General features: G+C 43.0%; 1 protein-coding gene across 3 annotated transcripts in view; it reads left to right on the top strand.

Moving 5' to 3' along the window:
• The window catches only part of DNAJC6 (DnaJ heat shock protein family (Hsp40) member C6), a 71,012-nt gene that overhangs the window by 48,145 nt on the left and 8,529 nt on the right, over positions 1 to 14,338 (top strand). For all 3 annotated transcript variants that reach the window (XM_034779570.1, XM_034779572.1, XM_034779571.1), the window contains exons 10-17: positions 250 to 443; positions 555 to 635; positions 1,588 to 2,034; positions 5,137 to 5,289; positions 9,170 to 9,238; positions 10,226 to 10,360; positions 12,079 to 12,345; positions 13,118 to 13,263. In XM_034779570.1, the coding sequence (XP_034635461.1) occupies positions 250 to 443; positions 555 to 635; positions 1,588 to 2,034; positions 5,137 to 5,289; positions 9,170 to 9,238; positions 10,226 to 10,360; positions 12,079 to 12,345; positions 13,118 to 13,263 (1,492 nt within the window). The remainder of the gene's footprint in view (positions 1 to 249; positions 444 to 554; positions 636 to 1,587; positions 2,035 to 5,136; positions 5,290 to 9,169; positions 9,239 to 10,225; positions 10,361 to 12,078; positions 12,346 to 13,117; positions 13,264 to 14,338) is intronic.

The raw sequence follows: 14,338 nt of genomic DNA, 5'->3' as shown, positions 1-14,338 counted from the left end.
AATAACTTTGCTGATTTGTACAATTCATCTCATAGTAACACATGCCAGACACTTGCTTCATCCTTGCCACTTTGTTGCTGTTTGTGTGCAATTGAAAAAGATGCTAGAAGTGAATAGGGGAAAGTGTAAAAATCAACGTGGACGTATACACACGTTGAAGACTTCAAACTTTTTATTTGTGTCTGCAAAAAAAAAAAAAAAAAAAAGGCTTTACTACTTTTAACTGAACAGCTTTCTGTCAACATTTAGACCAGAACTGGATGCATGTGACTCCCCAGAAAAATATCCACAGCTGTTTCATGTTACACTGGAGATAGAAATAGAATCTGCTGATAGACAGACTGACCTGACTCCTCCCTGGGAGAACTTCACAACAAAAGACATCAATGCAAGCATTCTTTTCTCCTCTCACCAGGAACATCAAGATGCTCTCGCCTTGGCAGGTGAGAACTGCCCTGCTTTGTGCACATTCTTAAGCTTCTAACGCTAATGATGCCCTTTTACTATCTTGTGACTTTCTTCTATCCTGGTGCATTTGGTTCTTTGTCTTGCAGGTCGAAGCTCTGTAGATGCACCTCAGGATAACATAAAAAATGTTGGACAGGGGGCATTCCTCTCCTCTCTCAGCTGGCAAGGTACTTGGACTTGGCCTCTAGTATTTTCAGCCAAAGTATTGTAAAAAGTTGTCTCCAGTTTTTAAAGGATGAATTTGCTCAAGCAAAGGGTCAGATTGTGAAAGACAAGATCCCATTAGATCACCGTGGGCTACTGGATAGGCTGCAATTTGAGTTAAAATGAACACTCCCTTCTTCTGAGGTGGTGAGATCACTGTGCCTACATGCCCTGGATTTATCTGACTGAGGTAGTTTGTTCATAATCTCAAACTCAAAACCATTGATTCCATCTGCTAATACCCATTAAAAGACCGTTTTAAAATACTTGCCTTTCCCAGTATTTCTCTTTCACTTGCAACATCCCTGTGGCACTTTTATGTGACTACGGACAGGGAGGAAGTGGTCTGTGCCTGCCAATGGGAGGGTTGGTGTTCCATGGGACGTAATGGTCTAATAGAACACGTTCCACATTATGAACAAGCTTGAGAACCTCTCCTGTAGCTTATATAGCACAAGTCTCCTGCAGCATCTTTGCAACATACAGTTTAGGAATCCAGCATGAGGATTCCCCCTTCTATCAAACTAAAAAACTGGATTCAAGTTCAAGCGATGCTTTCATTAAAATGCTTCTATGTTTTTGCCCTTGCCGTGTGTTTTAGTCCCCCCATAAATGAAATCCGAGACAAATCAGTCAAGGTACCACATCTGGACCCAGGAACAGCTTCTGTTCTCATCCAGGCTCTTACGCTGTCCTGTTCTGTAGGCTCAATTTCCCTATCAGTAAAGTGTGGATATTTCTGTACGGTACAGAGTGATTGGGACTTAACTGATCTTTATTAGGCACTTCCATTTTAAATGTCGCTGAACACGTGTGTTTTGCTATTGCTGCCTTTTTCCATGGGAAGCTAATAAAGTCAGTGTATGTAAAAACCTAAAGGACCGGAAGCTAACGTAAATTCTTTTGCTCACTTAGATCAGAAATCTGACAAAAGCAGTTCTCACCCCACCTCTGAGGATCGGGCAGCACTAGTGCATGAGGAGAGTGAACAGTCCGACGATGAACTCTTATCCCTTTCCAGTCAGCACAGCAATGCTAGCAGCGACAAAACCCATGGGACTCCAAAACACAGCAAAAAGCAGCAAGAGCCTCCAGCACCACTTCCGCCTGAGGATGTCGACCTTCTGGGTCTAGACGGTAGCCCTATGAGCAAGAATTTCCCTGCTCAGTCCACTGCTCTCCCCTCTAACTCAGACTTGCTGAGCGATCTGTTCGGGGTCAGTGGTTCCAGGGCCCACAGCCAAGGTGGACAGGCAGCTGCTGAGGATGTCTTTCACGTGGGTGGGCCTGGATCTGCACACTCCACCCCTCGACGCTCTGCAGCTTCAGCATCTCCATCTCCATCCCCAAGAGTAGGAGAAGGTAACACTTCTTCGCCTAGTGCCTGACTTGGTACAAATGTGTGATGTTATCCCAGTGTTAGGCTCATTCTACAGTCGTTTCTGAGCTATTGGACTTGTAGTAGAGATGATGGACGAGTGAGATTCTACATAGGGAGGGATTTGAAGTATCTCTGAGGCCTTGCAAGGAAACCGGGGCATTTTGCACTACACCGAGCATTGCCCTCTGAGGAATCTCAAATACTACATTTCAGCGCTAATGTGCGCGCATACTTCTCAGGTGAAGGGACCTGTCCATTACACTCATGTCCAGGCGAATTAGTTATATTGGTGACATTTAGTATTTTATTTCTGTAAGTTTATACTTTGTGTTGGGGGACTATTTAAAATGATACTGTGTAACAAAGGTAGAAGGAGAATATTTTAGAATTCATAAATCTTAGTGACCTAATGTCCATCTAAATGAAATTGATGATTCCAAACTGTGAAGACCAGCAGATATTTCTCATAATTCTCCAGTTAGAGGGATGCTGTTGGGGCTGGTTGGTAGGTTAGAGCATACCCCTGCTGTTGGATTTATGCTAGAGATGGGCCTGTATAGCAAAGTCTGGATCTCCACTTTCTCTTAGTTCAGAGGGGTGAGGAGCTGTGGTCGCAGTCCATCTCTGTCTATTTCTGCCTTCTCTTTTCTTTCAGCAGGCAAATACTGAAACATTAAAAATTCTCTCTCCTCCCTGCCTGAAGAAGTGAGTTTTTTTTACCCACTAAAGCTTATTCCCAAATAAATCAGTTAGTCTTTAAGGTGCCACCAGACTCCTCGTTGTTTTTGTGGCTACAGACTAACACAGCTACCCCTCTGATACCTGCCTGCTGAAAAGTAAAAGGCAGACTGTTTAGATGATACTGACACTGAGTGTCAATGAGTTCGCCCATAGGCGGAGTGTAAGAGATAAGGGAGGGGGGCCAGACTCCTTGGGGAAAGGAGGAATGAAGAGGATCTATGAAGGAAATGCTGAAGGCCAGAGTCTCAAAGGCCCAGATTGGGGAAAGTCTGAAGTGGTTAATCAACTTTGCCGAAGGCAGCTGCAAGTTCTCAGAGAATGGAAACCCCTGGTCTAACGTGATTGCAAGCTTTGGAGGAGCTATTCCAGATCACTGGGCACAATACTTAAATTGCAGCATGTCCCTATTGTGGGTGGGCTTTTTCTTCTGTTTTAAGAGAGCTGTAAAGCTGAACTTCTTCCCTTTTTAAAAAAAAAAAAAAAAAAAAAAAAAACACACATTCAGAACCAGTTAAAGAGATGTATGGTAAAGGCTGTGACAGTTTCTTTTTAACCCACAACTATCAGTCTTGGGCACGGTTGTGGCTGGAGCCAGCCACGCCACCACGCAGCACAGAGCTGCCCGGCTGCCCAGAGCATTGCGCCAGTGGCACGGTGTGCTGAGGCTGCAGGGGAGGGGGAACAGCAGGCCAGGAGCTCAGGGGACAGGCAGGAGGGTCCCGCGGGCTGGATGTGGCCCGCAGGCGGTAGTTTGCCCACTTCTGTGCTAAATCAACACAGTGTAAGACTTGACTAGAGTTCACTGTAGTAACACCTACTAAATGTGAGGTTTTCACAGCCAGTTCCTGAAGATCCTAAAGCTAACTAAAATCAGTGAATCTAGTGTTCTATTTTTAGAGGGAAACTTGTATTTACTAGTGCCCAGACACCAGATGTGTCTACAAAACAAATTGAAAATTGTGACCGTTGCAATCTAAACCATGATGAGAACAATAATCTTGGTGAGGGGCGGGGATGGAAGGACACTGACAGATTTGGAGAAGGAAGAAGTGAGTGAAGGCCAAGGTACCTAGGTTCCTTGTGTGAGCAGTACGCTCATCCTGAATATCTTGCTTCTGATATGATTGTGGTTTATAAGCCTCAAAGTTGGTTTGTGAGAACACTCTCTTAAGAGGGTGATGGTGTGGCAAAGGGCAGGAGCAGCCCTAGACATTGTCGGTCACGGTGGAAAACACATTTGGCCCCTGCTCCCCAACGGCTGAGCAAGAACGACAAAACACCCAGCCAGCCAACCAGCAAATGGGGGAAATAAAAAGCACAGCAGTTAGGCACCCCCTGGGAGTTGGTGCCCAGGCCAATGACCTGCTTGCCCACCCCTAGAGCCAGCTCTGCCACTAGGGTCAGGAAAGGATTTCCAGGCAGAGTGGAACCATATGTTAAGGGGCGGGAAGGTAGTGGTCAAATGAGCAGCTTGGGCGGAATAAGGAGGACAAATGAGTGAGTAAGCCAGTATTCGATTATTAAGTAACATGACCGATGCTGCTACCACATAAGTGTAACTTCACTAGCATACAGTGTTCAGAGCTCAGAATCGTCTTCTGTAACGTGCTGTGTTATTACAATAACATTTTGAGTAGTCAGATTAGATTGCTCCCCTCTCTCCTTAAACTTTGCTCCTTGTTGTTGGCAGCTTTTCCAAGTTAAAATGCGATGGGCTAAGCATGTATTCAAAACGGAATTTATGGAAGAGCTGAACTCAGTACCCATGTCACAGATGTGGAAATGGTTCATATATACAGGAAAGGCACTAGTGCTTCTCTAAAGCTATTTCTACAAGAGCCTTTCGGAAACTCCATAATCTTGGTGACATCCTCTGGGTGTCTTCAAAGCTTTCAGAGAACTTCCAACACTCCCCATCCTATTTCTCAAATAGCTTTAGGAAGGGTTAGACCCCAACATCTGAAGTTTCTGGGCTATTCACTCATTTCTCCACACAGTGTGCAAGTCAGAATTTAACATACGTTCCTATAGCTTCTGACCTCAGCTGAATTGAGGAGCAGTTATTCTCCTTGGATAAGACAGATGGGATGTGCATCTGTGTTGCCATGGATATATCCTACAGAACCTAGAGTTGTAGCACTTGGTTGGAATACTTTTATATATTCAGTGTAAATCCCAGTTATCAGTCTGTCTCTCCCGGTTGCATCCTACCTCCTGTTAGTGTCTGTGGGAGTTAGAAATGATGCCTACTTGTTTTGAGGAGAACTGCTCTGATCCAGACTAATTAGAAAGGGAAAGCATGGTGTGAAATGGAGAAATTAACCTCTAATGCATTTTTACAGCAACTGCCTTTGACCCATTTGGAACTAGCCCCAAGCAGTCTGGTCCAGATCTACTGGGTTCTTTTCTTGGTTCATCAAATGCCACTGGTGATCCTTTCCTTCAAGCAACAAGAAGTCCTTCACCTACTGTGCACAGTGACCCTTTTCACATGGGTAAGAAACTCAATGCCTCATCTATAGTATTTAAAACAGGTGTTTGTATAAGTAATGGTGAGGGAATAAGCCATTAATAAGCACGAACGTGCTTATCTCTGAAATAATGACTAAAGCACAGCTGCTCAATGGAGAGAGAAGAAAGGGCTTTCAGTCCCTAGATTTGCAGCTTATTTCTAATTTGAATCCTGTTGCACTCCCAATCTGTATTTAATTATTGAGCCATTTGTGCACATGAAGAAATCGGACCGCTAAACAGCGACGCCTGCTTGTGTATTCATGTGGTTATGAGGTCTGATATGAACCAAATTACTATTAATTGCACAAAATAGGGCACAGCACACGGAATCTGGTAGAGAAAACTCCGGACTCTTAGTGTTTAGTCAGGCATCATCCTGGATCTAGATTTCTGGTGATTCTTCACATCAGACTTATTTTGTTGTTGTTGTTCAGTTGTTTCATTTTATCTTTGAGTCTCCATCAGACTGATGCTAAGCTTTGTGTGTTTAAAAAAGAAAAGGCAAGGAGCTTTTCTGCAGACAGCAGTCTTCTCCTGCTCAATCTGAATATCGTCTCTCTATGCCCATTTATTGGTGCATTACCACCAAATAGTCTCTCACTTGAAGTGAACTAGATATCACCTTGTTCATTCAGATACTGAGAACTTTTGATCCTGTTGCCTTCTCTGGCTTAAACAAATCCAGGCCCAAATTAATCCTAGTGTCTGATCATCTAAAATGCCTTTCTCAGGTGGAAAGAACAGGAGTACTTGTGGCACCTTAGAGACTAACAAATTTATTTGAGCATAAGCCTTTGTGGGTTACTTCATCAAATGCATATAATGGAACATATAGTAAGAAGATGTGTATATACATACAGAGAACATGAAAAGGTGGCAAGTGCCATACCAACTCTAAGAGGCTAACTAATTAAGATGAGCTATTATCAGCAGGAGAAAAAAACTTTTGTAGTGATAATCAAGATGGCCCATTCCAGACAGTTGACAAGAAGGTGTGAGGATACTTAACATGGGGAAATAGATTGAATTTGTGTAATGACCCAGCCACTCCCAGTCTCTATTCAAGCCCAACTTAATGGTATCTAGTTTGCAAATTAATTGTAGTTCAGCAGTTTCTCATTGGAGTCTGTTTGAAGATTTTCTGTTGCAAAATTGCCACCTTTAAGTCTGTTACTGAGTGACCAGAGAGGTTAAAGTGTTCTCCTACTGGTTTTTGAGTATTATGATTCCTGATGTCAGATTTGTGTCCATTTATTCTTTTGTGTAGAGACTGTCCGGTTTGGCCAATGTACATGGCAGAGGGGCGTTGCTGGCACATGATGGCATATATCACATTGGTAGATGTGCAGGTGAATGAGCCCCTGATGATGTGGCTGATGTGATTAGGTCCTATGATGATGTCACTTGAATAGATATGTGGACAGAGTTGGCATCGCGCTTTGTTGCAAGGATTGGTTCCTGGGTTAGTGTTTTTTGGTGTGCGTGTGGTTGCTGGTGAGTATTTGCTTTGGGTTGGGGGGCTGTCTGTAAGCGAGGACTGGTCTGTCTCCCAAGATCTGAGAGATATCTTAAGTGGGATATTCTCATTGGAAAGTTAGTATTACAAAAGAGGGGATTTTTTTTTTTAATCTCACTGGCACTGGTGTATTTTAGCTCTGCCATAACATGGAAACGGGGAGGGTACTGGGCATACCAACTTTGTTAATTGGACACCATGAGTCCTAGCCAGAGCCGGCTGTATCAATGAAAGCAGTTAAACAGTATCTTGGCTCTTTATGGTACTAAATTACAGTGCTAGTGCCGAGAATTAATGAGGAACTTGGCAGAAGGTGGTTGTGCAGTCCAATAATGTTTGAAAACCTGACCACTTGTTTCTTTCCGCTGCATTAAAGAAACTCAGTTTGGTTTATCTGTGTATTTTTATACCACTTCATTAGAATGAAACAACTTGCTGTCCCCTCTGAAATACAGTTACACCTTTGCTTTCCTTTAATGTTTCTGTGGCTGCTGATCTTTGCTGACAGGAGGATGTAAGGTTTTACTGAACTGCTAAAGCTTGCTCTGGAATGGAGAAGTGCTTCGGAGAGTGTCTTTTGGCTCCTTCTGAAGCATGATGCTGGCTCAGAACTGTGCTACTTTCTGTAAAGACCAGCTTGAATGATTTCCCCGACTCACCAAGATGCTGTATTTGATGTCACTTCCCTTCTAGCAGAGCTGGGCTTTGCATTTAATGTACATGTTTCACTTCTGAACTTTTACAACTGAACTTTTGTTTTACAATTTTGCTTTCTCTACCTTTGTTTGTTTGGTTGGTTTGTTTGTCCTAATGAAACAATTCCCTGACTCTTTATCCAGGGTCCAGATCATCTTTGGGGGAGAAACATCAGGGGGAAAGGGCTTATAGGGTGGAAATTTCTGTGAGCGTTACCCTGTTCGCCAGCCCCCACCCCCTTTCCCGCACAAACATCTGAACCCTGTGGAGGATATGTGCAGTCAGTGCTGAAGAGAATCCATGCACTACCGTGGTGGAGGGAATGGGGACACATGTAATCTAGGAACAGTGCCCGTCACCATGGTATTAGAGCACCATTTCTGTATTCAGAAAGTGCAAACTTATGTTGACTAGGTTCAGCTCTTGATAAGCAACTGTTCTGGCAGGCTGTTTATGTCCAAAACAAGTCACCACATCATGATATTGAGGCTTATTTATCAGGTGCATTTTTCATTTGATTTTCATTTTGCATTTTCTCTTTGTGCTGCTATATTTATATTTGGGGGGGGGGTCCTTACTTTCACAAGCCAGGCCTGTCACTCCAGAGGGAAGCTCATTTTCTCTATAGTGGTACAAAAAGCTCAACAAAAGATAGAAGGGTCTGTAGATTTGCAGCATTCAGTTGAGTTCAGCAATTTCTGGATTTTTTTTTTTTTAATTTTATTTAAAGCACTTAAGTGTAAGGGATTATAAGTAAATATATAAGGTATCATAGTGTTGCTCACCCAAAAGGAATTCCAAAGTACTTCAGACTGCCTGGAGAAATAGTCAGCATTACTAGAGTAGAGGGAAATAGTAGTAGGTTTCAGGGCAGATAACATACATGGAAGAATGAAATCTTGCTTCCTTTTAAAGCACTGAATTAAAAAATGATCCTCATCTAACTTGGGTTAGAACTATTTTCTTTACCCAAGGCAGGTCACGTTTTTAATGGACTCTCTCTCTCTTCTAAAATATGGGATTCCGCAAACATTTCAAAACTTGAATTCTTCTACTGCTGGCACTTGCCAAGACGAAGGCATCTGTTGAATGTGCTAGATACTTTACTCTGATCTTCCACCCAATACAGTATCTCTGTGCTCTGGTCACTACTTAAATTATTTCAGGTAAATTAATGTGTGGTAATAGGCATCTCAAACTGGCACAACTTTAATATCTGATAAATTGAGTGCAAGCCAACTAACTTTGTTGCCTAAAATAAAACTGCCTAAAATCATCCCCATTTGATAGCTACAGATATTTACTTAAAAATCCTAATGGGTGGTGGTCACATTGATTTTTATGCATTGTCTTTAACCAAATCAGAGAAGTTTGTATTGGACTGTGCAGTTTGTACTACTGAGTCACTTGAAACAGACATTAAATCTGTGTACCGTGCTTAACAAAACGTAATGGGGTGGGGTCAAAGAACTTTATTCACAATAGCTGTGACTCAATATGGGACTCTTCCATCATTACCAAATCACAGAGTACCACTATACAATTTCATTCTGCACTATAGGTTTCTTTATTTTTTTTTTTTTTCTTCTGAGGCTGGGTTAGGTTTTCTTTTTGTAATACCTTAATAAGTAACAATCATTTTTGTTTAGCTTCTAGTACACCAACTGTTGCCATACAACCAGATGTTTCAGGTGGCTGGGAGTGGTCCAACAAATCAGGTTTGTATGGTACCACTTTGTATCCCTTTTTTAAAGGTGAATTCTTAATGGGGAAAATATTACAACTAGCTGAAGAGAGCTGGTTTCATCTTCCATTACCTAAAACTGTAGTCACTTATGTTGTATTACAACAACAACTTTATTTACTCCATTGATGGACTACACAAGATTCTCCCCTGAACTTAAGGGATCTAGTGCATGCTCCTCCAAAGGTACGGAGGAAGTTATACATGTGAAATTGCTGTCCTTTGAAGGTGACAAGATTGTAGGTTACTGTAGTAACAGTGAACACTGAAGTAGTGCAAACCATTTTTCATGCAGAACTTCACATCCCTTCTCAAAAAAATAAGTCTAAATGAGGTTGTGTGGCCCTCTCTAACCTCCAAATTTTATTTCTCACCATCTGTGAAAGCTGTTTTTTGCATCAATGTGCAAGACTTCCAAACTCTGCGTGGTACAATGTGTAAAAATTGCTCTGAAGATGAAGGGTTTAGCTTGAAAATTGAACCATTTGATTGAAAATGGTCCTCATTTTGAGCAAAAAACCTGCAAAATGTAGCAGGTGTCTCATGAAATCAAATTAAATGCAAACTTCTCAGCCATTGAGGTCTTCAAATATGTTGTGGAGTCCTAACTGTGGCTAATGGCTAGCCACTACATAAAATTAATTCAAAGCTTTTAAAGTGTTTCACTTGCCCCCCGCCCCCACTACATATGATCGCAAAATACCATGGCTGCTGTAGAAGCAATCTGAGAATACCAAGCCTAATATTTTCTTGTATAGTTGGTGTTGAAGAGTAAATGGTTCATCTCTCTCACAATTCAAAGTATAAAATGTCAGTTCAATATACAAAGCACCTCGATGTTCCACAAGAGCATGCTTGTCTTAAAGATTAAGATGGTAATATACAAGTGTGAATCCTAATGGTAAGTTTGAGCAGAGCTAATGTTACAGATTGTTTTTACAAACCCTGTTTCTCTCTGTAGGTGGCCTTGGTATGGGAAGCAAGTCAGCCGCTACAAGTCCCACAGGATCTCTCCATAGCACTCCCACTCATCAGTCCAAACCACAAACTCTGGATCCATTTGCTGATTTGGGGGCTCTTGGTGCAAATTTAGCAGGTTGTTTTTTTCAATACCTCAAATTGCATGGCTGGCCAGTTTAGAAGAGATGCTAATGTGGAAGGGTTGAATTAGAATGGGCAGCAGTATTTCTGGGGGGAGGGAGGGTCGGAGCAGTTTACTACACTTGCACCTCAGAGATGGTTTTGGAAAGCAGCTGTTTCAAAGAAGGGAGGGGATGACTAGGTTCTTTATGCTGCTTCAAAGCTGGACTTCTGAGCTTGCATCTACAGGTGCTTGTTGGAAGACTTGGCTGGGACCTCACCATTGTTAGGCAGCATGGGTTTGTAAGGTATAACATGAAGTCAATGACTGGTTTTAACTTGTGAGGGGCTGCTGCCTTGATTGTATCCTTCGCTTAAATCTGATGGCAACAAACGTGATAAAACAACAAATGGGGCTTGGCTCAACCAATATTTTGCCCCCCCCCCCCCAAAAAAAAATTTTTCAGGGGTTCCTGGGAATGACTCTCCACCTGCCCTTTCAGTGGGCTTTATTTCTTCTGCCTGGGCTTTGATCTTCCCCTCCAGACTATGCCTTTTTGCTGTGCCTGCTGCTCTGCCCTGAGTCACTGCTCCATCCACACTTCCCCTAAAGCTGGGGCCTGGAACCCCAAGGATCCTGCCTTAATTTGTGTGTTCCTGCAAATGACACTTCACTTTCTGACTCCTAGATAAATGCTTTTGGCTTAGGTTGTCCTGCAAAATGATCAGAGGCCTCCAAACGCTACTATTGGAAAGACTTTTGATCACGCTGGTTTTAAGACACTCTCTCAGGTGGTCAATATCTCCGACTTTCTCCCGCTTCCACTTCAGTAAACACAGAATATATATATTTTTTTCATTTGCCAGCCTCTCCCATCCTCTGCTTCTTACATTGGACAAACTAACGTGCCTTTGGCTGCCATTTCATTTCGTCATCTGTGTCAATGTCAGCATGGTTCTGAAATTAGGTTTCCCAGTTCCCTCTACTGGCTTGCCACTTGCTCTGCTGGAACAAAACAAACAAGTGCCAGGCATTATGTAAGAGAGCAGTTGTTGTTCTTGCTTTAGTGAATCTGTGTAGTGATGTGATGGATTCTAAAAACAAGCAAGAGGTTGGACTCTACAGGATCTGGACCAGACTTTAAATGTTCAGCGTAGTTCACATTTTTTAGGTCACATGAACTTAACCAAACTTACATTAAATGTATCTGAATTCAGCTTGACACTTTAAGCTCCAAAGGATATTTTTTGGTTACATCATTATTTTAGTTTTGGCCATTTTGGTACCTTATGCCCCTCAGGAAGTAGTGTGTGTCTGTCTATGCATACAATCTCATGGCAAATGTTCTAGTAAATGTTGCTTGGCATTGTAACCACCACAAGAAATTGTTTGGTTCCTGACTGTCCACCATGTGTAGCACACAAGGAGCTACCTGTGCTTATTGTTAGTTTGTATTACAATAGCCTCTAGAGGTCCCAATCCAGGTCAGGGCCCTTTTCTGCTAGGTGCAGAATAGACTTAGCAAAGGAAATTCCCTGCTCCAGAGAGCTTACAAACTAAATATAGACTAAGACCAAAGGAAACCAGTGAAGTGACTTGCTCCAGGTCACACAACGGAGCAATAGCTGAGTCAGGACACTGGGTTCTGTTCCCAGCTCTCAGACCAGTGCCCTGTCTGTTAGAACATGCTGCTAAACTTTTTTCTTTTTTCCTCACCTCTTCCTATATCACAGGGGGGTCTTCATTTGCCAGCAAACCAACCACACCGACAGGAATAAGTGGAGGATTCCCTCCTATGGGCTCTCCACAGAAACCATCTCCCCAGCCAATGGGAGGTAGTGGTTGGCAGCAAGGTGCCGGATACTCCTGGCAACAATCACAGTCCAAATCCCAGCAAAACATACCACATGCCTCTCCACAGAACAGGCCCAACTACAATGTGAGCTTTTCAGCAATGCCTGGTGTGCAAAACGATCGTGGGAAAGGACCAGCCAATGCTGGTAAGTGTGTGGTGTTATTTTTTTTTTTTGTTCACCATCTGCCCCCAATGACTTCCAAAATGTTTGCTGCTATTTAATGTAGCTCATTTCAAAAAGAGATGAACAATTGATGACCGGAGTAAATACAACCAAACTGATCATTGTATGATCTCCAAGGGCAATTACATTTTGTACTTGGGTGGGGAGAGACGGAGGGGAATGATGATTCTGAAGTTTGGTGGTATTCCAGAAATTCTGCATTCCTAACACTCCTACAGCCATATGGGAATGGGCGACGGGATGAATCACTTGACGATTACCTGTTCGGTTTGTTCCCTCTGGGGCACCTGGCATTGGCTACTGTTGGAAGACAGGATACTGGGCTAGATGGACCTTGGGTCTGATCAGTATAGTTGCTCTTATGTTCCAAAAGTGGCCATAGAGCCTCACAAAATCTGTTGGAGTGTCCAGCGAGACATGTCTGATTGCAGAACATATGTGTTTCCCTTCAACTGGAGCCTAGAGCTTGGAATGCCTGAATCTGGAGCCCAAGTGTATTAAGTTGGATACATGCAACTAGTTGCCATTTCTGAAAATGCCTTATGCTCTGGGGGTGGGGGTGGTGGTTTCTACATCATGAGGTGAGAATTTACATTCAGACTGAAGTATTAAGAGGTTATGTGCTTTGTGATCAGAATATTGCTTTGGTGGGCAACTTGAAGAAAATGTTGTTTAATCATACTGCGTATCTACAAGAGTAGACGCTAACTTAAGCTTTCTGATTTTTATTAAGACTCAAAACCAAAGGTGTCTGCTGATTTTGAAGACCTATTATCTGGTCAAGGCTTTAATGCCCACAAAGACAGAAAGGGACCCAGAACAATAGCTGAAATGAGAAAAGAAGAAATGGCTAAGGAGATGGACCCTGAAAAGTTAAAAGTAAGCTGCATTCTGGTTGTTGTGTGATAACTGTACCTACATTTGGAATGACTTTCCTTCCAGCAAGCTGAAGACTGAAATCCAGCTCAGTTTCTTCCTTACAATAAGTAAAACTAGTCACTTTTAACTTGCCACAAGCTTGGTTTTTAAGAACAAACTCCTGTACCAGAAACTACTAATGCCTTCGTTTATGGTATTTCTGTATTCACTTAGCACTCACTCCATTCTAGTATGCACTTATCTACTGCATGCTTGGGGTCCAAGATCTTCTAAAATTTACTATGTCACACTGTATTCCTCATCTAGGCAGGAGTGGCGCCAGGGTTTTTGCCGCCCTAGGCGGCAGCGCTCCTCCTCTGAGCATTCGGTGGCGGAGGTCCTTCCGCTCCGCGTCTTCAGGGCACTTCGGCGGTGGGTCCCGGAGCGAGTGAAGGACCCACCGCCAAAGACCCAGAGCGGAAGGACCCCCCGCCGCTGACTTTCCGCTGAGGACGGCAAAAGGCCGCCCCCCCCCGCCCAAATCCTGCCGTCCTAGGCGACCGCCTAGGGTCGCCTAGTGGAAGCGCCAGCCCTGCAGGTAGGCATCAAACTGTCATAGTAGAGCCACATTTAAATACAAATGATCAATAACTCCCTTGCTTTCCACTCACAATCCTTAACTACTTATGTGAGATCTGCCATCTGGGCCAGCAGACTGGGGGATTGAGCTGGGGACCCCCAGAGCTGAAAGCTTGAATAGTTCAAACTGTAGCAAAAGAGCCACGTCTCTTTAGCTGTGTCTGTAACAGACTTGCATCATGTGCAGATTGGGTTCTGAGGGAGCCGTGTATCACACACCAGTGAGTTACATTTGCATGGAAAAAACATACTTGGAAAGCAGCTAAAAATGCATTGTATATCTTAATACAACTTAGCAGCTAGAAATGAAGAGCTCGCACTAGGTGACTAGTCAGCTCTCTGGAGCCCACCAGCAAATGCTCTGGTTGCTGACATATCACAATTTGGGGAAGTTTGTCTTTGGAAAATCCCAATTCTCAAATCCAAGATCACAAAATACAACTTTATTTTAAATAAC

This window comes from Trachemys scripta, chromosome 8 (assembly GCF_013100865.1).
Source record: "Trachemys scripta elegans isolate TJP31775 chromosome 8, CAS_Tse_1.0, whole genome shotgun sequence".
NCBI classification, from domain to species: Eukaryota; Metazoa; Chordata; order Testudines; family Emydidae; genus Trachemys; species Trachemys scripta.
The sequence above is the reverse complement of the archived record's forward strand: the minus strand, read 5'-3'. Positions and strand labels throughout refer to the sequence as shown.